General features: G+C 45.5%; 1 protein-coding gene across 1 annotated transcript in view; it reads left to right on the top strand.

Annotated features, from left to right (window-relative positions):
- Nucleotides 1-25,203, top strand: part of MID2 (midline 2) — a 228,760-nt gene that overhangs the window by 177,583 nt on the left and 25,974 nt on the right. Inside the window, exons 4-6 of the mRNA XM_054996708.1 lie at nucleotides 8,411-8,518; nucleotides 19,287-19,435; nucleotides 23,899-24,026. Of these exons, the coding sequence (XP_054852683.1) occupies nucleotides 8,411-8,518; nucleotides 19,287-19,435; nucleotides 23,899-24,026 (385 nt within the window). The remainder of the gene's footprint in view (nucleotides 1-8,410; nucleotides 8,519-19,286; nucleotides 19,436-23,898; nucleotides 24,027-25,203) is intronic.

The following is a 25,203-nucleotide window of genomic DNA, read 5'->3' as shown; positions in this document are numbered from 1 at the left end:
CTCCTGGAGTGAATTGGGGGAGAGGGCAATTATTTTCTCGTTTTAAGCACAATTTGAACAGTCACTCAGTGAAAGCACCCCCCTCCAAAACCATGTACAGCACTGATTGTCCCACTTTACAGTCATAAAGCTATTCATCTCTCCTGTTTTGGAGCATTTTTAAAGTGCAAAAAATGTTTGAAGGAAAATAATAATGATGACTAAGTAATATTTGAGCAGATAAACACACAAAATGTTTGCAAATGTAAAACTTGCAAGCTTTCAGCAGGACAGTATTGGATTTATCCAGGGCTTTTTTTCAGGGGGAACGTGGGGGAACGGAGTTCCAGAACTTCTTGAAAATGGTCACATGGTTGGTGGCCCCGCCCCCCGATCTCCAGACAGAGGGGAGTTGAAATTGCCCTCCGCAAACTCCCCTCTGTCTGGAGATCAGGGAGTGGGGCCACGAACCATGTGACCATTTTCTCTGAGGGCAACCCACTGAGTTCTGCCACCTCTTTTCCCAGAAAAAAAGCCCTGGATTTATCTATTTACTTCATTTATACCTTGCCTCTCTCCCCAGTAGGGTCTCTAACCTGATAACATTGTTCTCCTTTCCTCCATTTTATTCTCACAACAATCCTGTGAGGTAGACTAGTTTGAGAGTATGTGACTGGCCAGCAATCTTCTGTAGCAGAGCAGGGATTTGAACCTAGGTCTTCTGGAGTCCTAGTCTAACACTAAAAACTACACCATGCTGGCTGTCGTGGATCTAGCAGCAGTATTTGTGTCATTGTAAGGAGGGAAGCAGGAAATAGCTGCAGCCAAACCCCTCACGCACGCATGCCTATCTCCTAATGAGCTTCATGCTGAGTAAGAATTTGTACCCGGGCCTCCCCATAGTACATTTTTTACACTGACAGAGTAGCGGTTTTTTTGTGGGAAACACTGAGGTAATCCAGCGGCTGCATAAGATGTGAAGCAGCTCTGAGGGAAAAGTTGAAGTGAGAAAAGTGACAGACTTATTAAACCGTCTGCAAGGCAGGTAGAGTTAGGCTAAGGAGCTGCATGTTGCCTGTGGTGCAAGGCCAGGCAGCGGAACAGGGATTTTATCCTGGTGCTGGTTCTTCCTTTCTTCACACAACCCGTGAGGTTAATCATCCTCCTGCTGCGGTACAATCCCACCCAGCTGCTGCGAGTCCTTGGCCATGAACTCTTTTGGGAGGGGGGGGGGCTGTGTCTTGTTGGGTTTTCTCTTACCCGGCAACTTGATCAAAAGCAAAGAAGATAAAAGGCCTTTCAAAAGCCTTTCCCTCATTAGCCGTGCTGAGAGAGGGCAGCCTAGCAAGGCGAGACAGTTTTCCTCCGTTTACTGTCAGTAGCTCTCCGCTGTCTTTCTGAAGACCCTTTCTTTTCCCTTCTGGCTGCAATGCCTTTCTTTTTCTGTGTCACTTGTGGCGGATACATAGAGTGGGGCGTGGAAGATAAGAGTGGGGCTTAATTTAAGCTAGAATTTACCAGAACTCAGCTGTCAGTACATGTTTTTGGGCCCAGGGCAACATCCCGGGACTGACATCTCCTGCCATCCGCTTCTGTGGCTTGAGAGAATCCAGCCGAGGCCGAGGCATTTCCCACACTTTCCGAGACTTCCCCAATTCCTCATTAAAGGGTGTTGTCAGAGGAAGGGGCAGCCCTCCCCGCATGGGTATTCTGCATTCACCCAATGTCTCATTTAAACCAGGCAAGCCCAAAGTCCCACTATGAGCGGACGGATGCTTTGCCTCACCAATTCCATGCTTCAAACAGACCAAAGGCAGGGACGCTGAGATGAAGGCTGAAGAAGAGAGCCATCAGATCCTGAAGAGACCTCCTGAATGAATTAAGTTGCAAAAGCCCTCACTCACCTTGCCTGGGGCTACTGAAAGACTTGTGGGCTTTGGGGCAGAGTGAGGAGAAACTCCCAAACAGTCTGAGAAAGTTTCTACTGTGTTTTGTTTTTCTGTTTTAAATGTAAACCACCAGGGTTTTTTTTCAGCTGGAACGCGATGGAACGGAGTTCCGGAACCTCTTGAAAATGGTCACATGGCTGGTGGCCCCGCCCCCTCCAGACAGAGGGGAGTTGAGATTGCCTTCCGCACCGCTAAACTCCCCTCTGTCTGGTGATCAGGGGGCGGGGCCACCAGCCATGTGACCATTTTCTCCAAGGGCAACCCACTGAGGGCCAAGCTACACATGACGAATGACACTTGAACGGCAAGTGGATTGAGTGGAGGGCAAGTGAACAGGGAGAAATACACTTGCCGTTCAAGTGTCATTCGTCATGTGTAGCTTGGCCCTGAGTTCCACCACCTCTTTTCCCAGAAAAAAAGCCCTGTAAACCACCCTTTTGCAGAAAAGTGGTGTATAAATACAGTAAGTAAAATATAAAATCAGATGTCTCTTAAAGCCTAGGCAGAGGGCCTTTTCTCTTGCTGCTGCAGCCCTTCTGCACAGGTCCAGGATTAAAGACCAGAGCCATAGCTCTTCTCACTTGAAAAATTAGCCTCTAAGTTTAAGAAACAGGAAGCACATTGCAGCAAGCAAGTTTTCCTGAAAGAGATGTTGCCCTTCTTCCCCCAAAGCCCTTGCATCACTCTTTTTCCAGGTCACTAGCTGATACGGAGAGGCTTGTCGGGCACATCTGGCTGTATCTGCTCTTGGTTTTCCACAAGGAGCCATCTTAGTTGGCGCTCTTTGCCTGGGAAAAGTGAGCAGAGAGTCGATATTGGGTCTAAACCACAAGAGGGGTGCAGTCAACTATATAGTTTGTTTATGCCTTTCTGGTTGTCTTTTAAGGTCATCCACGAGACTCCTACCTATAAAAATTCAGTGTTTAGGCTAAAAGGCTAGAAACTGAATAGCTGGACACTGGGTATTGAATAAACATCTGTGGAAACAGATGGTTTACAGAACCTATGCAAACTCCCAAGTCCCTACTTGGAGTGAGGGATTCCAGATTTCAGAGCCTCCTTCCCTGTCTCCTTTCGTAGCTTTGAAATTTGACCTCCTAACTTTACCTTTTTCATGATCAATGTCACCTTCCCTGACTTATCCTAGTATTAATATTGACAATAATAAGAACTGAGTGTTTTAGATCAAAGTGAAACATTTTTGATCCCCCCTTCCAGTTAATTTAGCACGCCACAACGTCATTCCTGTCTTTTGTAAGCTCATTAGCTAGCGAAAAAGCTCCCGTTATATTGCAGCGCACTTTGCTTTGAGCTCTTGGACCTTAATAAGCTGTGTGGAACCTGGGCAGCTAGATCAAAGCACAACACTTTACAGGGCATTGGTTGTTTAGCCAAGTCTGTTAGAAACAAATGGTTTAATTTGAGCTCAGATAGCTGGATAGCTTAGATCTGAGATCTTGCAATGGAGCTCCAAGCTTGTAAATTTTTATTTTCTTGTTCCGCCTCAGATCACATTCGTGTAGATTTTTTTTCTCTTTTGCATATACTTAGGAATACATTCTCAACAGATGCAAACTTTAAAACATTTCTTCTTCTATTTTACTTTTACCCTTCTGTCATGAAACTCAAGATAATAACCATAGGGATTTTTAGAAAGTCCCTAACCCAGCACTGACCAAACCCACATCCATTGTGTTTAATCAAAATTGGGGTATCATGTACCTTCCAAACAGAATAAATACCTGGGGGCCCAGAATATCTTCTCTGGTTTTCTAGTCTCATCTTTAATGGCGTAAATAGTAAGGGCAGGGCAGAAACCTAAACTTTCTCTTCTTGGATTGTCAAGCACCTACCAAATGGCTTTAATTTTTAAAAAAGTTTAGAAATGTGTTAACTCTTGTTTTCAGTAAAATATTCCCTAGGCAGGCTGCAGAAATACAATCCTATAAAATAACAATCATAAAGCCATTTCTTAAAAAGCAAATAAGTAGTAAGGACAATTAACTAACAGTTTTCGAACCTTAATGGTAGGAAGCAATTGCAGCTCTAATTGATGTGTTCTGCAGCCAAACAGTAATCTGAATAAAAAAGATTTTCAGGGTTTACTTAAATGGACTAAGCTTCCAGATCTGGTGGTAGAGTAACAAAGAAAGACCTCTTGGCCATCTCTGCTGATTTTATGCTGGCAATTCGGAGAGAGGGAAAAGAGGTCTTAAAATAACGAAGCAGAAGTTGGTTTCCAGTTCCTGGTTCCTTATTCACAGTTCCTGGTTCCTTATTTGCAGAGCAAAAGACAAATATTGGGGGAAATTAAAAAGCTCTGTATCCCAAAATAAAGACTGTAGGGGCGCATGTCATACACCTCCATATGTCTACCCTCTTAAGTGGACGTATACTGGGAGAAAGGCAGGGTATACCTTGACAAAATGAATCTGGCCACCTGGTTCCAAGCCATGGAAACCTTGACCACTGCAATGTGCTGTACGAAGTTCTTCCTTTGAAATCTACCCAGAGATTTGTGGTGGTATACCCAGAGATTTGTAGATTGAGGGGGTTTGTATCTCTTTCAGTTCCTTATTCACAGCTGTTCCCAACACCAGCAGGAGGTCCTAGCTCCAAAATCAGTGATTGGATTGGCACAAGCACATGTCTTTTTGTATAGGACAGTCAAGGGAGTGCAGTGCTGTGTGATCTGGGGTAATCCAAAAATTTTGAGGGGGGTACAGCTACCCCCCTTTCTGCTTATTGATTTGTTTGGTGGGCACCCTACTTTGAAGCTGTTAACTCAAGAGCTGGGCTTTGTAGGAGGACCTAATATATGTCCACTTAGAGGGCAGAGTCCCCTGAATATGGAGGTGTAAGATATGTGCTCCTACAGTCTTTATTTTGGGGTACAGAGCGTTTCAATTTCCCCCAATATTTGTGTTTTGCTCTGTGAATAAGGAACTGGGAACTGGGAACCAACTTCAGCTTCGTCTTAAAATTGTGAATGACTAGCCTGAAAAAGCTGCTACTGAATTTCAACATGCAGAAGTGTACATTCTACAAGTTGGATCCCTTACCTCACATAGGGGGGACTCTTTCTACTGCTTTAACTCCCACACACTATTTATTTAGTGCCAGTAGTGTGTGAGGTGCCATACAATGTGATGAAACAGCCATACAAGTATTTATTGCATTTTTATGCTGCCTTCTTCCAAGTAGCCCAGGGCAGCATGCAGTGTTTTCTCCTCCTCCATTTTATCCTCATGACAAACCTGTGAGGTAAGTGACTAGCCCATGGTTACTCAGCAAGTTTCGTGGCGAAATGGGAACCAGGTTCCTATTCCAGCGCTTGAACTACCACTGTTTGCATGGTCCTTGGCTAAAGCATATCAGTCTTGTGAATGGAGGTGCTTGACTTAGAGGCAAGAGAGATCAGATCTGCATTGAATTGCTTTTTTAAAAAATTAGGCAGCAGAGCCTTTCCCAGGACATATGGAACCCCTCAAGCACACTTCACTTGGACGTCTCTTCCAATCATTGCATGCTCTGCCTCTCATCTTGACTTTAGTCCTTAGCGGTTCATGCCCCTTTGGCTCTCTCATTGCAAGCAACGTGCACACACGTTCCTTCTCCACTATCCTCTCCCCTTTCAGATAATGCTCTCTCTTTTACCTTTGCTGCACCAGACGCCACTTATCGCCCCAGGACCTATAAGGGACCTATGAAATGAGATTTGCCATTTTCTTTCAGTCGAGACATTTCAGGACCCCTCCTCCCTTAAGGCTGCAGTTTTCCAGTTCATTTAGAAGTTTTAAGCTCCATCAATTGCTCCTTCCAGAGCGACCGATGAAATGCACATTTTTTTTCCATCTTAGTGAGCTTCCATTTCTCCAGTCTTTAGAGGGAAAAGGCCTGAGAGCCAGCATTCAACCAAGCAGCAGGAAAGCTCTTTCATGCTAGGGATGTGCCCCTTGGGCTCTGCTTCTGCATCTTCTTTTAAAGGCAGCTCGGTTCCAGAGGTGCTGAAGTGTACACTGCGAGACCATCAACACCTGTTTTCTGGAACCCTTTGTTTTAAAAAATATATATTGAAAATGGCAAAGTTAAAGGGTCAGTCCTGATCTGTATTATATGTCAATATCATCATATCCCCTCATCCCAATAATCCTAACTGAGCGAAATATATAGGTAAGGATTCCAAGAGGTTCTTATAGGGGAAAGCTTTCCAGTTCTTGGCTAAACTAGCTTCATCATAATGGTGGTTTTCAGGTACCACAGAGGTCAACAAAGAGCAAAATAAGCTGAGTGTAGGAAGAGGCTAGAGCTGCAGGAGTCCTCATACTTGAAATCCATCTCAAAATGGCGGAGAGGGGGAGTTTCCTGTGGCAGCCAGGAATGCAAATCTGTCTGGAGAGGAGACCAGCCACATATACATGTGGGCAGATATACATGTATACATTTGGGAGGGGCTGTGGCTCAATGACAGAGCATCTGCTTGGCATGCAGAAGGTCCAAGGTTTGATCTGTGGCATGTCCAGTATAAAAGAAACAGGTAGCAGATGATGATCTGTTTTGGTATTAGTCAGCTTTCTGTGTTCATGATACTGATGATTTGTGGAAGGATTATCTTATATACTAATAGCCAAGTAGTCCTGATCTGAGCGGATACTTAAATCTGGAGACTGGGGCCATGAACGGACAAGGCAGATCTTCCTACACACCTGAAAAATGCCCTGGGTTTGCAGAAAAATCTGAAATCTAAAAAAATATATATTTTACACACAAACACATGTACGAACGTTTTTAAAAAACCCCACAATATGTTAAACGGAGCCCCTGTAGTTTTAAGAATCAGATGCCCTCAGTGGTTGTTGGTAGGCAACCATAACAGTGTTCCAGGCTTGGTTTCTGTCAGGAAAATGTGGGAGGTGGCCTTTCCAGTGCCGTTTGGGCTTTTGATGAAGGATTTACTGCGGCCCGGCCCAGAAACAACCACCACATGACTTGATACCACGTGACTTGCATGACTCACCCAGGCCTGGCTGCTTGCTACTGTTCAATTGCAGCTCCCCCCAAAGCCAGTGGTTGTGTAGTGGTTAGCGTTTCAGAGTAGGATCTGGGAACCCCAGGTTGGAATCAGCACTCTGCTGTAGAAACTCATGGGGTGACGTTGATCCAGTCACACCCTCTCAGCCTAACCTACCTCTCAGGGTTGTTGTGAGGATAATATGGAGGCAAGAAGCATGATGTAAGTTGCTTTGAGTCCCCACTGTGGAGAAAGGCAGTATATAAATGCTAATTTAGTAAATTAGTAAATATAGATGAAGATCTGGGACAGATAAAATATGAGTTGTTTAGTGGGTTTGAAGGAGAGAAGGACATAGAGAAAGGTGAGTATATGTGGGCTGCCAGGAGGAAGGAAAGAGGCAATAGTGTAGGGAAGGGGATACAGAGGAAAGTGAAGTACCTGCCACAAGTCCTTACAGATTATCTACCATGCCCTGAACCTGGCTCAGCCAGCACCACAGAACTGGGTCATATAGGAGAGCTGCCCTGACGGGCGGGCAGGGAGGGAGTTAAGATGGGGCAGACAAAAGTGGGTGGGAAAGAGAGAAGGAAGCAGGAAAAGAGGAGAAGCTATGGGAGGCGGGGAAGGGAAAGAGGACACGGTGGGCAAGGGAAAAATTAGATGCCTCCTACAAGTCCTTGTGAGTCCCCCACTTGTTGAACTTCTAAAAGGCCTGGGTTCAAATTCCTGCTGGGCCATGAAATTCCCTGGGTGACCTTGAGCCAGATATTATCTCTCGCAGGATTGCTCTGAGGATAAAACACAGGAGGGAGATTCAGAAAGGGCAGGATAAGAATATACTGATTGAATGACTTCTTCATCTACCTTCAAACATTAACAAAACTAAGATTGGGGGAGGAGAGATTTCCAATGGTAGCCAGACATTGGTAGCCAAGCTTGTAGAATGCAAATTGGCTTGGACAGTTTGCCTAATATCAACTGCCTAGCTGGACTAGTGGTACACTAAACATTTTGGGGTGTATTCATGTTCCCCTTGTCAAGGGGAACCAATGACCATTTGCTATATTCAAGTAATTTGCTATATTCAAGTAATTGGGTATGTCTTGATTTAGTTTGTACCAAATTACTTTCTAGCTAGCTATATTTTTAATATCCTGATGAACAAAACCAGCAGTCCGCAGGCATCTTTGAGCACACATAATAATGCTATTGTTTTCAAATAATAGCCTATCACAATTGCTTTAACAACCTCTTACATCTTGCAACAGCTACGACAAAAATTGTCCCTTGTTTCCATTCTGCAGACCTCAATTTTGATTAGGAGGCAGAGGGGCAAACTACACCTTGTATTCATGGATGTGCACTTCTTGGCTTTGCACTGAGATGGAAGATAACATTCTCTCCTTAGCACCCGTGTTTGAGTCCTGGAGCTACTGCATTCCTTACAACTTTCTGTGTTTTTGGATAGGTGAACACGGCCATGCATGAGGCCAAACTGATGGAGGAGTGTGATGAGTTGATGGAGATCATCCGGCAGCGCAAACAAGTGATTGCTGTGAAGATCAAAGAGACAAAGGTAGGACTGTCTGCGGCCCCGTCCATCAAATGGCAAAACTCTTTTCGTTAACGTTGTCTTGGAACACTGAGCCTGCCTACTTACTCCTTTATTTTTGTGAGTTGTATCAAGCACCACCCCACACGTATTATATATTTTCTTGATGTTGCCAAAACCAGAACTTGTGTGCCTACCGGTAGTGTAAGATTCCACCTCCGCCACCCCACCCCCACCCGCCACATTGGCTTTTGGAGGTATCAGATAGCGTGATTAGCATACTGATGGCCGCTTCAAGCCCTTGGGATGGAGCAGGCTGTGACAAAGAAAGAAAATATGCACATTACTAGATTGGTATGTTTTACTTGTATGTCTATTTATAGTCTTCCTTTCTCACTGAGACGCAAGGCAGATTACATGGTATAAGAACTCAACCGGTAGGATGAGACATCTAATAACCAATGTAATAAGACTAGGATTACAAAATCTTGAAACAGTGCAAAAAAGTATTAGATATGGTATGGCTAGCACTGCAGAACATAGAATTACACTAAGAGCAATAGAGCAATACATACCATACACAGTGATATAGTCCACAGTCCTGTTCTCTTTATAAAGTTCTTTTCTGAACCATTCCATTATAATATACACCTGTTATCTATATAAAAATGCCCCTCTGAGCAATTTTGTTTGTTTCTTAAAACTGTATATTTTTAATTCAGTTAAATACTAACTTTGAACAGGTACAAATATTTATAAGGTGGCTTCCAGTGTTTGAAACAACACACGCAAATGTAGGTTAACCAGCTCTATGTACAAGTATCAGGGGAAGAAACCAGTTTACATGATTATTACTATTCTGTCACAGGCCTGATGATTATCTGCATAAAACCATTTTATATGAAATATGTGAGTATTGGAGAGCTTGGGAAAGCTCCCCAGGACGAGAGCCACTACCACTCCTTGTTCTTACAGAGAATAGGGCCATTCTTAATAAATTTAAATACAGGGTGGATGGACTACTGGTTGGGGTGGGAGGAGAGACAGAAGAAACTGAGTTCACCTCTATCTTTCTAGACAATTGTTTACAGCTCCACTTTCAGGTCTTAATACAGGGTGTGAATGTGTGTGCCTGAGATTATTCTGGCTAGCCTTGGTTCTCTCCTCTGTAAATGGGGGTGGGGGGACTTCAAGGTCTAACCAGATAATATGGAGATCTCTGAATCTATGTGGTTGTATGTTTGTAATTAAAAGCTACCCCGAAGTTAAATTATGGCCACAGAGCTGGGGAAGAGGGGAATTAAGTCTTTCACACACATCCTGCCTTATTTTCATAATTGTGGTTGCCAGGTACCCCTCACCTCCCGTTGGGAGGGTGGAGTCCCTGGCACTTACTTGTGTGCTGCACAAGGTCTTCTTCCAAGTGCACATTTTGCACGTGCATGCCCCGAAGCTGGCATGATGATGTCACCACGCCGGCCGCGTGAGCACTCCCGCGCTGCACATGGGGCTGATTTGGCCAAACAAAAGTGCAGGAACACTCCTGCAGGCAGTGCAATGATGTCACTTCCAGAAGTGATGTCACTGCACCAGTTGGGTGCACGCTCCTGAGGTGTCTGCTGGTGGCGGGAAAGCTCCAGGAGCTTACCACCTCCCGCCAATCGCGGGGCGATCAGCAGATGAGGGGGCAAATCCCCAGGAGTTTGCCCACCGCCAGTGGGCACCTGGGAACCCTATTCATAATAGAGATGCCCCATATGGTGCCTGTATGTTTCCCCCCATGGTGCAAATAGGTCTCTGGGGTCAGAGGGAGGATAATTCCATTGGGAAAATGGCAAGGGGTGGGATTTAGCACGCTTTCTGAATGTACAGTGGCTGGAACCCCATGAGGCTTCAGAAAGGTGTGAGATGCCCTGGTTGAGGGTCTGAACCCCCAAGGAGTGGGATTTCTTGGACGTGGCGGTGGAAAGTAGGAGTTGGCTGCCAGTCCAAGAGAACCAGAGGTGAAAAGCACAGTCCCTGGTAGTTTAAGGTAAATTCCTAAAACAGTAACAAAAAAGGTACAAGCAGCAGGGAACATAGTCAAGTTTCAGAAGCAGCCACTGAAGATTGGAGAGGTCAGAAGTGAGTAAGGAAATCCAGGTCAGGCAGGAGGTCAAGTTCCAAAGGCAGGGGGCTAAACACAACCTTCTCCCTTGTGACAGGTTGCTCAGACTGAAGAGCTGTCTCTGAAGGAGGGCCTTCATAGGCTTGGTGGAGCTAGATTGGGCCTTGGGAGTGATAGGACTGGTATTGGAATCTAGATGGCACCTTTGAAGAACAGTCCAAATGGCTTGAGAAGGCACTGGCTGCAGTGAGCCTAAGTTCGAGACCTCTCCTGTGACATCTCACGCTCACTTCTGCCCTTGCATTTCAAGCCCCACGGGGTTTTTCCTGCTCAACGTCATCACCTTGATGTGTAGGGAGATCTGGGCCCCATGCCACAGATCTCCTTGCTGTGCCAGGTGCTTTCAACTGCCATCTCCCATTTGGAAATTCCCCTTTTTTCTCCCTTTTCCTTTTTTCCTTCTGATCACTTTCTTGATGAGCCTGGGCATAAACGATCCATCCATCAGCCCATTAAGTCCCAGCAGGAGAGTCATTTCCTTGTGCAAACAGCCATTTGAAGTTCACTCTGCCTGCTGCTAGTTAAAATGAGTGTCTCCCTCTCTGCGCTTGGCATCGACTTTGACATTTTCCAGTAATGATGAACGAAGGTGAGTGGTAAAAGATTGGCAGGAGCAATGCCAGAGAGCGGAGCCTGGCAGCCAGGAGGAGAAGAAGCGTTAATTGCTCTGCGCTGCTGCACTTTACTCTTCCCCCCCCTTCTCCCCCACCCACTTCCTTTGCCCTACAGATCTTAGCTGTAGAGGGTCACTGGGTATTCAGCCAGAGAGACGCCACCTGCTTCCATTGAGGGTGTTTTTTTTTAAGTCTTAATGCGTTTTTTCAGGAGCAAACAGGTGTTACTTCTCACAAGGGTAAAGGCCGAAAAAGCAGAAATAATATTATCAGCAGCAGCTATAGCTGGTTCTTCAAGCAGACTGTGAAGCCAACTTTGCACATGCAGACATGGAATCTTAAAGCAGCTCCGTTTTGCTTCTCCTGTTTGATTCAAGTGGACTTTCTGCCTTCGTTCATCCTCCATTTTACAAAAGTCAAAGCCCCCCAGCTCTTCAAGAACAGCTCGAGAACAGCTCCAGTGATTGGCTGGCAAAAGAGTAGATTAGTGGTGAAAGAGGTGTTAACCAATAGGTGCCTGCCACCACCACCCCCCGCCCCCCAGCGTGCAGAGTTCCTTTTTTCCAGAGTCCCCTCAAACAGCATTCAAAGCGGCACTTCCAAACTGCTGCTTCTTCAGCCTCTCTTTCTCTTGTGTTTTCTGTCTTTGCAGGCACAAATATCCGAGGCTTGGCTTCTAAAATAAAGATGTGAGAGCACCAGCTTATCTGAAAGTCAGATCCTCTGCCTAACGTTCTCTCTAACATTAACTTTAGGTATGCAGGGAGAATATTTTTCATTCAGTAAGGAGGCATTTATTTATGTACTTAATTGATACATTGCTTTCTTCTCAATGAGACCTGGAGTGGTTTTCATCGTTCTCCTCTACTTCATTTTATCCTCACAACAACCCTGTGAGGTAGGCTATGCTGAGAGTGTGTGACTGGCCCAAGGTCACCCTGGAAGCATGGGAGTTTGAATCTGGGTCTCCCAGATCATAGTCTGACACTCTAACCTCTATGCCATGCTGGCTCTGCTGTTGAGGTATGTAGTGTCCACCCCTCCACACCCTGAAGGGATTCTGTCTTCTCCCTCCTCCTCCAAGCTTAAAATGAGTTTTGAGGAAAAGCGGAGTTCATTGCCAGCATCAGTCTTTAAATATTCAAAGTGCTTTTCATGTATGTGAGGAAGGGAGACAGGTAAGATAGTGGCTATTACTGTATTCCCTTCCATTGAGTAAGGGAGTCAGGGAATATGCTGCCTTAGAAAAGGCTACTGTCTCCAACCATTATGCTCCCATGACCATAGACCTGTTCTCCATCAAACCATCCAGTAGTTTGGGAAAGTTTTTAAGGCAGCCAATCTTTCCATGAAATCCCCTGCCATGCAAATCGTGTCTGAGCAGAAATGCAGGGCGGAAGGGGTGTGCTGCTGTGATGGCAAATGTTTTCTCAAGACCCTGTCATTTGCAGTCACCCTCAGAGGGGGAAGGGCATTGCAGTGTGCCATTATGAATTCACGGTGCATTGGCCACCAGTGTTATTGAATCTCCGAGTTTGAATGAGACAGCTCTGACTTATAGCTAGTGACTGTGTGCGTGTGAAATTCTTGCTAGTTGTATTTGGCAGGGCCATTACTGGTAGCAGAGTTACCCCAGGCCAGAGTAATGGCAGAAATATCAGTCATAAATCAAACTGTCATTGGGTGTAAACACACAGCTCCATCCCAGAACACATCCGCTGTTAAGGCCTGCGTGTGCTTGCCCGTGCCCTCCTGTCTGAAACAGGCAGATTCAGGCAGTGTAAGACCGGCTTCTTTTTTAATCATCGCTTGGAAACGTCCTGTTTTTATATTGTGCACTTTCTTCTTCTCCCCTCTCTGATTTTGCGCAGGGAGCCACGTAACGATTTGGTCTGGGTTTTTGTTGTTGGTGTTCATGTTTGGTTTGACCCCCCTGTTTCCTGGCTAAAATCAAACTGAGCTGATCTTTTATTTTTCCTGCATCCCATCAAAACTTCAACGGTTATTTGAAAGTCTTCATTTAAAACTAAACCTATTCGCTCCTTGCATCGCTGTCAAAATACAAACTTTCAAGACAAAAACTAAAAAGGGGAAAATGCGATGCTAGAGCTTTGCTTTTTTAAAAAAATCACAAAATGGCACAGGCTGTAAGAGGAGAACAATCCATTTAATACCTTTTATTAAAACTACCCCAATGACATCTGGCCTCATGAAGAGATCTGTGGCACTCAAAAGCTTGGGCGCTGGGTTGTTCCTAACAGATTGTGTTCTTGGCTTTTTAGTTTTTCGTTTGGACCAATACAGCTGTAAACAACTTGTCTACATAAGAAGAGGGATGTTTGGTGAAATATATGTACAACACTGATATAACCACAGCCTGCTGCAAAGAGCTCACGGAATTGAGGCTGGCTTGATGGGCGTGGAATAAAATTTTTCTGGTGACAAAATTTTGCAGTTTTTGTGTTGCAATACCCTTGCAACGGAAGCACTGCCTTGGGGAAAGGTTATGTCTCAAATGCCATAAAAGTTTCCATGCTATGGAAATGAAATAGAATCAGGAAACACCACTTAGTGCCATTATTAGCCCCTCCCCTTGCATCTGGCAGAGATGGCTTGTGCTGCTTCCAAGTGTTGCTTCTCATGTCTCATTTAAACATGATGCTGGTGGCCGTGGAGAGGCTTACCTGTGTGACACTGTGTGCATTAAATTCACACTGAGCCCTTTGATACTCTGCATGCAGCAGTGTTAGCATGCCAGAGATCTGTAGCCTAGGCAGGCATGGCAGCTGCATACTTGCTAGTAGTTACAGGCCAGTTTAAATGAGATGCTGAATGCATGCAAAGTTGCATGGGCAAATTCTTCAATCCTGTTAGAACCATCTTTGCATCAGTTCTTAGTCCTGCCCTTCCACCTTGGAATGCAGGTTGACCTGAGATCTCTTGAACGTCTCTGCTTCTTTTGGCTGCAGCTTCTTATGTAGAAAAGGCTACTGGCAGGCTGTGATTCTCCCTGCCTCTGTTTGCCTTGAGTTTTCCCCGATCCCATGATGCCGCCCATCTCTGAGTTCCACTCTGACAGATGCACCATGTGCATGAGCTCTCTTTTAAGATGGAATAGACATGAAGTACTGTTTGGGAGGGGAGAGAGCTAGGTGGGAGACTGAAGCTGACCACAGTCTTGGCACAAGAACAATCAGAGAGAGACGCAGAAAAAAAGGGTGTGGTGCACTGGATGAAGGATTCATTATTCTGAGAATCTGCGATCTGCTTTTTTAACATCTTTGTTTTCTGGCCTTTTAATGTGCATGGAGAACGTTGGACAAAAGGTGCTTGGTAGAATTTCTAGTGGTCAGTGAGGGCTGGAATTCCTTGTTTTGTGTAGTTCATTGCCATTCCCTGCAAATAGCAATAATTAGTTCTTTTATACTCTGCCTTTCTCCCCACTGGGAACCCAAAGCAGTTTACATCATTCCCCCCTTCTCCATTTTATCCTCACAGCAACCCTGTGAGGGAGATTAGACTGAGTGTGTGTGACTGGCCGAAAGTCGCCCAGAAAACTTGCTTCCATGGCAGATTAGGGATTCAGACCTGGGCCTCCCAGATCCTCATCCAACACTCTAACTGTGACACCACACCATCCCTCGAAAGTATGTTGGACACAATCCTGGAATCCATTGAGCTGGTAGTATTGGTTGCACATGTCTGAGCTTCATTTTTGTTTGCTCTTTGGGGTCCAGGATGTTGATGGTTTGTTCCTTTTGGCAAATGTCAGGTATGTGAATAGATGCCTCAAAGGTGGACTCCACAGTCACTGGAGCAGTACAATGGAGATGCATCCTGGGATGGGAACAGTGGTGCTGTTACTGCTGAGGCAGGAATCAAGGTGAGGGTTAATTGTGCCCTCCTTGAAGGGAGGTGACAGTCATCCGAGGAGAAGCGCTGCAGCATCCTACCCATCAGCAGTACAGGGCTCTGCCATCTTCCCCATCACTTGTCAGCAAAGGAGCTCCAAACTGACAGGCTGCCCCAGGGCAGGTGCTTCGGCTCTGATTTAGAAACTGACAAGCAAAGACGGAGAAGCGGGTGGAGAGCGGCTGTCGTGCGTGTTTCGGTAGAATCTGTAAAGAGCACAGAAAGACCCATATAAATCCTGGGGTAGGAATTGGGCTGAGTTTTCCATGAAGTGAGGGATACGCAAATGCGCTCCTGTTCAAGCATCAGGAACGTGAGTGTAAATGGAGTAGAAGAGGCAAAGAGATGCTTTGGCATTCTGATTATTTAGTTGATAGAGAAACAGTACATTGTGGTAGCATCTGCCGGGGCTGCAGCAGAATAATATTAGCATTTATATAGCACATTTGAGGTGGCTGTCATTCTTTCTCTGCTTGGTCGCAATAACACAACAGCACTGGAAGGTAGGGCTGTGCTTTTGCCTTCATCGCAGACAAGGGTCTGAGGTTGAGAGAAGGCACCCTGAAGTCCACCCAGTGTATTTGTGGCTGAAGTGACCATTTGAGCCGGGTGATTCCCAGCTCAGAGCTCACACCACCTTTCAAAAGTCTTGCAAAGAAAGGTAGCATACCTCAAGCTAGGCTGATTTTTGTCACCTGCTGGAAAAGACAAATGTTCTTTGTTGATGCCCAATCTAGTTTAAGGCTCTGATAATCCTCCATGTTCACTTTTAAGAGGTGTTTTGCAAAACTCAGTGACGTTTAGAGTGGTGTCATGGCTAAAGTGTTGGACTCAGATGAGCAGAATTCAGGTTCGGATCCCACTCAGCCCACAGCACTTACTGAGTAGTCACTCTGTCTCACTGTGATTAAATATAGGAGTGGGGGAAGATGATCATGGATCCTGTATACTACCCCAAACCCTTTGGAAGTGACAGGATAGTATGTAACGTGTCTCGGGAATTTTTAAAAGCCTTTTGCACTCTTCAGAATGCAATTCACTTGGTATAGATTCATCTCCCTATGTATATTTTTGCAAGACAGGTCTGTGCTGAACGATTGGTCAGGCGGTATGCGTGCGGGGCATACACACACATACAGGCATAGTCCCATAATCGTGCACATTTGGGATTTTGTCTTTCTTTTTAATCTTTCCCCTTTTTTGTTATGCGCCCCATGCCCAAATGCCTCTGGGCACATGTACATAATTAAATGAGTGTAATGAATAATTAACACCAAGGATTCAAGATAAAAGAGGAAGATAAAAGCCTAGAGATTCAGGACTGATGTTCCAGCATAAGGCAGCCAAGGAAGGGTAGAACTTGAAGGTCAGACAGACAGACCACGAGTTAGGCAAGAAACTGGCATTGGGATCCAGTTTAGGTACAAAAGAAGAGCCCTGCCGGATCAGAGCAGTGGCCCATCTACTCCAGCATCCTGTCTCACACAGTGGCCAGCCAGTTGCCTTGGAGGGTCAGCGAGCAGATGGCAGACATGCCAAGACCTTTCCAGGATGTTGCCTGCTAGCAGTTTCAGAGGTTTAGTGCCTCTGAATGTCAAGGTTCCCTTGATGCTCTCAAAGGGCATTCTTCATTCCCTCCAGTTGGTTCTCAACGCTGAGCAGCCACATTGTGTAGAAGTAGCAACTCGATCGAGTGAGGATTTGAGCTCACAGCATACATATTCAAATCCAGTGCTCTGCAAACTGTACCACGATGGTTCTCCCCTATGAAGAAGGAAGAGGAAGCTCCAGCAGCCGCCTCTTAGACTCTCTTTCGATCTAACCCCTTCCCCTGAGGCTGGGGCTGGGCCAGGCTGCTTGGCTGCAACTGATTTTTACTTGGGTATGGAAATGGCAGCAGGCGTTTAATTCCCTTTTGTACACTTCTTGCAAAGCCAGGCTGCCAGAAGGAGGAGGTGATGCCGTGATGCACGCAAAGAGGAAACAGTCATCGAGTTCTAAGGAAAAGGACTCCCAAGAGCTGAACTCTGTGTGTTTCGCACACAGGGCTGTGGTTCAGGGGTAGAGCCTCTCTAGTTATAAAGGATCAGGGAGTAGGTGATGTGAAAGACCTCTGCCTGAGGCCATAGAGAGCTCCTACCAGTCTGCGTTGACAATACTGACCTGACTGGGCCGAGGGTCTGATTTGGTATAAGGCAACTTCATGTTTTTCACGTGTGTTCATTGTTTCACACAAATGCTCATGCAAGCACAGACTTTGGTACCATGTCCAGAATAATTTCATTCATTTATTTGGAGAATGCTTCACTGTTTCCTTTTTAAAGCAAGTTTCTAGCCCTTAGGCTCCAGTGAAATACTTGGAAATGTGTAGGTAGTGACTGGCAAAGATGCTCGAGGGGGAAGTCCTTCTGGTGCCTTTTGTCACTGTTTAACTCCCCCCCCGCCCCCGTAGAAAAAGGAATAAAAATAACCAGGAGTGTGCATATTTACATAATTATCATTGGTTGTAGGACTCATTTTCCCTCTGCAGAAATTAGGTTGCCTTGGCTCAGAATTCAGTTTCTTTGCATGTGTTGCGTACACACAGCTGTTAGAATATGCATCATCCGGTACAATGTGGTGAGCCTGGCCATTAACTGTAGTATCTCTTTTCACACAGCTGTCTTCTCCCCTTTGTCCAAGAAATTCATTAGCTATTCATTTATTTATTTCGTTTTGTTTTGCGGCTGGCAGCAAGAGGAGCCATACTGCGGCCTGCAGCTCCAGCCTGTGAAGAGTGCTGCGGTAGATTATTTGCATAGCACTGCTGATGTATGCAGTCCTTTACAATGTGACACTACTAAAAGGGGGGAGGGGAGCTCCTGCCCCGAAAAGCATACAGTATAGATTTAGATTTGTGATTGATAATTTTAATTGTCAATTAAAAATTAAAAACTGATTACAGTTCGAGATGGGTAGCTGTGTTAGTCTGTCTGTAGCAGTAGAAAAGAGCAAGAGTCCAGTAGCACCTATAAGACTAACAGAATTTGTGGTCGGGTATGAGCTCATCCCCTACCACAAATTTTGTTAGTCTTATAGGTGCTACTGGAGTCTTGCTGTTTTCTACTGTGGTTACAGTTGTAAACATTCAAATTTAAACCTGACAAATGTTGGGAAGCGAGAGGAAGAGATTATGTGTTTATTGTTGTATAGTCCTTAAGGGAAACCTTTACTTCCATGCCAGGGACAGCAAGAAACAATCACTGTTGAAACTGATCATACATTGAGCGTGCGATGGGAGGCTTGAGGGTCTTTTTCCATTTCAAGCACCAACAGAAGCTAAAAGCTGTTCTTTCCTGCCCAGCCTGCAGAGCAGCCCACGCTACAAGAGGCACTTAAAAATCCATGATTGGCTCTCCTGGACGTTTTTGATAGTTAAAAAGCAGCTTAAGTGTGTGCAGGTGGGTGTCAGCTTGGACAGAGGTTGAAGAGAGAGGGTTTTAATTCCCCTTCCATGCCATTTTCCTAATCCTAAACCCCCCTAGAATAGTTACCCTATGGGGGACTCTGTATACGTTATGGAGTTTTGTATATGGTTTTTAATGGAGTTTGTATATGTTATCACACCCCTGCAAACGTGAACATATGTGATCAGATTGACAAGGGAAAATAGCTTGTGTATTTGTACAGGGTGTGGAAACAGGGACTTTTCCCCTAAGGAGATGGCTATGAGTAGCCCCCCCCCCCCCGTACTATTTACAGTTAAAAGTGCTAGTGAGAGCTCAGGTCTGCCAGCTTCTCATCTGCTCTTTGGCCCTAAATATCCAGCAGAGAAAAAGCACGTGTGCAGCTGCCAGAGGGTGCTTCCCTCCCTGACATCTGTTCAGCAAGAAGGGCTCCATGAGGACAGGCAGCCTATGCTGTCTTTCATTCCTGCACGCGTTGTGGCCTCCATTCGACAAAGACGGTTATTCTTTCTCATGTTCTAGATTTTCCGAGAGAGATCTCAGATGCTTTTGCTCATTACCCTGGTGGGCTGGCTTTGCTTCTGAGCCAGTCATAAGCTGATGAGTTTTCTGGTTCTCACATCTTGTGTTTCTGTCCTTCCTCTTTCTCTAAGGTGATGAAGCTGAGGAAGCTGGCCCAGCAGGTAGCCAACTGCCGACAGTGCCTGGAGAGGTCCACCGTCCTCATTAACCAAGCAGAGCATATTCTGAAGGAGAACGATCACGCACGATTCCTCCAGACGGCAAAGAACGTGGCAGAGAGGTATTACCCGGTGGATCTCTGAAAGAGATTGAGAAGGCATCCCTAGGAGCAGGGCTTTTTTCTGGGAAAAGAGGTGGTGGAACTCAGTGGGTTGCCCTCGGCAAAAATGGTTACGTGGCTGGTGGCCCCGCCCCCTGATCTCCAAACAGAGGGGAGTTTAGATTGCCCTCCGCGCTGTGGTGCAGAGGGCCATCTAAACTCCCCTCTATCTGGAGATCGGGGGGCGGGGCCACCAGCCACGTGACCATTTTCAAGAGGTTCCAGAACTCTGTTCCACTGCGTTCCAGCTGAAAAAAAGCTCTGCCTAGGGGAATTCTTACAGGCTACTGTTCTTCTCATGACAGCATGGCAAGGACGTAACAGAAATTTAAAGCGGTGATTAGAGATGGCAAAAAATTGTATTCACCTCAAGTCTTCAAACTGCTAGGCCACCACACCATCCATATCATGACTGGCAGCAGGTCCAGGAGAGGCAAAAGGAAAGAAGTGCTCGAAGGGAAAACATAATTGAACCCATTGTACTCATTGCCACTAGTGTTAAATGGCTTTAAAAAGCAATATATAGATCTCCGAAAGATTACTTTTTGGCCAGTGACTATGATGACGAGGAATGGTCACACACTAAAGCAAGATGCCTCTGATGACAAGATGATGGAGAACGGCTTGCCCTTATATTGAGCTCTTCTGCATCTGACTGGCTAGCCGCTGTTGGAGGCAGAATAGGAGGGTAGATGGTCCTTTGGTCTCTGCAGCCCTTTGAGCATGAACAAATACAAACAGCGATATGTAAGCCTGTGGGTATTAATCAGCGAGGGCGCGCCCTCTGTAGTACTGATGTATGATGGTTGAAAGGGCTGTCAAGTCATAGCTGACTTATGGCGACCCCTGCTGGGGTTTTCAGGGCAAGAGACTAACCGAGGTGGGTTGCCATTGCCTGCCTCTGTAACCTTCATTTTCTTTGAAGTTCTCCCATCCAGTTACTAGCCAAGGCTAACCCTGCTTAGCTTCCATGATCTGATGAAATGGGGCTTGCCTGGGCTGTCCACGTCAGGGTAGAATTCATGTACACGGAGGAGTATTCCTGCTTTTTTCAATCATGAATTCTTTTCCCTTCCTGCTTTTCCTTCTCTTGAGGGAAATTACAGGAGCTTGTCCCAGAGTTCTAACCTATTCTGCTTTCTACAGAAATGGCCCTTTTCCTTTGAACAGAGGCAGGTTGGACAGAGAGGATTTTAATTCCCCCCCCCCGGTGCCATTTTCTTGACCCTAAAGCCCTCTAGAATAGTCACTTACCCCATGGGGGACTCTGTAGATATTATCACACCCCTGCAAACCAGAGTGGAGGCAGACTACACTCTGGCAATGAGGAAAAAACAATCCAGTTCTTTTTTTAAAAAAACATATTTTTGTTTCCTCACAACCCACAATTACAGTATGTTCAAAATCTGCTAAAATGCAATTCTAGAGGGATAACGGTGTTCATTGCAATAAATCAACAAGAGTCTTGCAGCAGTTTAAGGTCGACACTTTCATGGGCCAGAGTCCACTTCGTCAGACGTATGACGTGTACTGCCCAGCAGAGATACATACTTTGCATGTAAACTATTCCAGGTTCAGTCCTTATCTCAAATTAAATGTAGCCATTGCTGGGACAAACTTTTTTCTCCCTGACATCCTGGAAAGCCAATGTTGGCCATAGGAGGTGCTGAGCGCGGTAGACTTCTGGCCCGAGGAAGCTTCATAAAATCACACACACATTGCTATAGAAGGGGAAAAGAATGTCAACAGTAGGGCTAATGAAAGACCATGAAATACAATAAGTAGAACCTGTGACATTTCAGGGCAAAGCTGAAATGTAAACAAGATGAATACAGTTTGAAACTATTAAGTAACAGCAAGATTTGAGTCCAGTAGCATTTTATAGAACAAGATTTCCAGAGTATGAACTTAGATACCTGATTAAAAGAGCTTTGACTCTCAAAAACCTAGAAACCCCTGGAAATCCTGTTGGTCTTTAAGCTGCTACTTGACTCTAATCTTGCTGTTTTACTGCAGACCAACACGCTACCCATCGGAAACTGTTAAATAACATTTCCTGTATCTGATTTGCATCTGATGAAGTGGGCTGCATGCTTTAGCCGTAAGAGACCTGTTAGTCTACCATGTGCCATAAGACACCTCAGTGCTCTAAACAAAACTGAAGCAGCAGTTTGTGTGAAGACAACTTTGGAATTTTGCGTATTTGGCCTCCTGCCTAATGCTTGTGTGCCCAGATGGATAGGCTGTTGGCTGCCCACTGCTGTAGGAGCTTACTGAGAGTGATCAGCCCAGCTCAGGGACTGTGGGTATGACAAAGGATTGCTAGGAGCCTGCTAGCAGACACGTTGCGTGGCGATCTCCCAGTGGCCAGAGCAGGGCCCTTGAAGAGGTAGAGGGAAGCCACTTTTGTATCACCTGCTCCGAGCGCAACCTTTTAATCTTTTGCAAGCTCCTGCATTTGATTTCATACCACACCCACCTCTCAAAAGGGAAGATTTATTGCTTTCAATTATTTAAGGATTCAGTGAGAACATTACTTAAAATGCACAAGGGGAGCCCTCTAGCTTTGGCCAAATTAACAGCTGGGAAAACAAGAGCTGCAACGGCACCATCAATTCCAAAAGAAATCAGGGAGAATGAAGAAGCGGGCCATTCCCCCATCAGGCCAAGGAAGAGCGACATCTCAAATGCAGGCACGAGGATACTGCTGCCGGTCTGACAGCATACGAAGAGGCCTACTGGATCCAAACTCCCTCTGGTCCTGAGAAAATGGCAGTTTTCGCATGAACAGTGGGAAGCTGGTACAATAGACGTGGAGCATCCAGACAGCGCCAGGCCTAATCCAAGTGCAAAACATCTGACTCCCATTTACTTCCCCTTTGCTCCGGAGGAAATAAAAAACTCATTTTCTCTGCACCTGTAACCACTACAGGTGGTGTGTCCAGCTAAGCTTTCAGAATATGTGCCAGCAACACCCTCGCTGCCCATCCCGTCTTTATTTTTTAACAAGTCACCCTGTAGGAAAATGGGGGGAGATTCAGGCTGTGGCTGAGGCTGATACCCCAGTTGCAGCAGAGCAAAGATGGGAGTGTGCAGACCGTGTTCTTCTCACCCTTCCAACCCCGTTTGCTGTTACTCCTGTTCATGTTCATGTTACTTCATGTTCCCACATCATCTAGGCTAGCCTGATTTCATCAGATCTCAGAAGCTAAGCAGAGTTGGCCCTGGTGAGTACTTGGATGGGAGACTGCCAGGGAAATCCAGGATTGCTACACAGAGGCAGGCTAAGGCAAACCACCTCTGTTTGTCTCTTTTCTTGAAAGCACCAGCAGGGGTCACAATAAGTTGGCTATGAGTTGATAATCCTTTACACACACACACACATAGATGAGGTCTTTATTTTGCCAGGGCAAAAGGGGAAGAGAGGGAGAAGAAAGTTATCTGGACGTTCATATTTACTGCATCGCCTTTCCTGTGTAAACAGCCCTTCCCACAGAAATTTGCTTGTGGCAAAAGCTTGTTGAATTATGAGTAGCAAGAGAAAGCATTTATTCTCCCCAGCTTATTGGTCATTGTTTGTGTATTAGCCAGGCCTCTTTCTGACCCCAAATATACCTCTGGTGGGCCCAAAGAAACGCTACTAGTGTACAGCATTTCTAATCAAATTGATTTTATGCTGCTGTCTTGGTTTTATTCTCAATTTTATTATAATTGTTTGGTCCCCCCCACCTATTATTTTGTATTTCAACTTTTTGCCTGCCAGAAACTGCCTTGAGAGCAGAAATGGAGAGCACGGGATATAAATACTTTAAGTAAAAAGCAAATAAGCAAACTGATATTCAGAGGCATACTGCTTTGGAGGAAGTTTCATCTATGTATCGTGGCAAATAGACGTTTATAGATCAGGGCAAACTGGATGAGATGGAGCCATCATCATGCGAGTATGTGCTTCACATAGGAAGGCAGAAGTTAGGAGGAAGAGAGGGTGTGGAGCGCTCCCACCCACCCCTCTGTTCATGAGTGTGTGGGGTGGTGATGTCTGGACCAAGGGGAGCTAAGCAGTAGAGGTAGCAAGGAGGGAGCGCATCACTTCTCTCCTGGGTGGTGTTTTGAGCGTGAAAGTAAGATTTCCTCCCATTCCCCATGAATGAAGCAAACTCATGAAAGAAACTGACACCATGACATCTAACGTGGACCTCAGTAAACCAAGCCAATCCACTCAGCAACTCTTGCATAACTGATCAAGGTCCTTCATTTTAAACTCTAGTACCTGTTTTTTCCTCCCTTCTCCCTCCCCCTCACTTCCCTCCCCCCTCATTGCATCACTGAGAGGCTGTTTGCAGCTCTTTAATCAAAAATCAAAGTGCCGTCTGGGAGTTGCAAACACCACCTAATGTATATTGATGCTCTCTTCTGTCTTTCAGGGTCGCCATGGCAACCGCATCCTCTCAAGTTTTGATACCAGATATCAATTTTAACGATGCCTTTGAAAACTTTGCTTTAGACTTTTCCAGAGAGAAGAAACTGCTGGAGGGGTTGGATTATCTAACAGGTCTGTGCTGATTCTGCAGTCCCAGCCTCCCTCCCCACCTTTCCCCTGCTGAGCCCTGCTTTGCCATTCCCGTCTAGCTGATCTGTGCAGGAGCAGTGTCTCCTCTTCTTTCTCAGTGCATTAGGCAGTTAAGTCCCTCAGCTAGTTCCGTCAAGGAAGGGAACTTCTGCTGCCAGACGAGGGCGACATTTTTTATTGCTCCTCCATGCAAGACGCATACCTTGCAGTTAGAAATCAAGCATCCGTGGCCAATCACCAGCTCAGTATGCAACACACACTACTTGCAAACCATCTTTTTAGTACCCCTCTTCCGCTCAGAGGACTCCTGTGCTCTTCCGGAGCTGCAGCCCATCATCTCTGCTTAGCTTGTCAGCCCTTTTTTATGCCAGAAACCTCTAAACTATTTTACATGCGAAAACTTCCCTCAAAGTGTTGGGTTTGAAAGAGCTTTATTGGATCCCCTTCCATCTCTGAGGGAAAATGGCAGTGTCAATTGAGCTTTCTTTGATGGGTGCCCTGCCAGAATCTGGCTGAGAGGACCTCCTCCAGTCGGGTTCTGAAAAAGCAGCCTTGGGAAAATAGAAAAGAGTCCAGGAGCACCTTTAAGACTAACCAACTTTACTGTAGCATAAGCTTTCGAGAATCACAGCTCTCTTCATCATATGCATGATGAAAAGACTGCCTATAAATCAAAGCAAGCATGCTTCTTTTGTGAGGAAATTCTGGGAAACAACCATTGAGTCTGTTTCTCAGAGGACAGAATATAAAAAGAAAACTCGAGCAGAGGAAAGGGACTAATTACCAGGATATCAGTCAGATATACCATTCTGAGTATGTTTGTTTGTTCTTGCTTGGTTGGATTTTGAAGGCAAAGTTCTGATGGGGAACTTGTTTTTAATTAGTTTGTTAACCTGATTATGTCAGCACATGTGTGTCAGATTTCATTGTTAACAAAGCCTTAATCTTGGAATCTCTGTGTCTTCTGTGAATGGGCGGCCCTCCCAGCCATCTGTCGCTACTTGCCAAGGACCACGGTTATGCTCTAGTGAAATCTCCTGATGAGCTTAAGCTGCAGTGAGGGAGAGTTAAGTGCAATATTAATATTGGGAGTAATTTGGAGCAGGGAAAGGATTCAGGCAATTAAACCAGTTACCAAGGACAGAAGTACATGATACAC

Source organism: Eublepharis macularius, chromosome 13 (assembly GCF_028583425.1).
Source record: "Eublepharis macularius isolate TG4126 chromosome 13, MPM_Emac_v1.0, whole genome shotgun sequence".
Taxonomy (NCBI): domain Eukaryota; kingdom Metazoa; phylum Chordata; class Lepidosauria; order Squamata; family Eublepharidae; genus Eublepharis; species Eublepharis macularius.
Note: the sequence above shows the minus strand (reverse complement) of the source record. Positions and strands in the feature narration are given on the sequence as shown.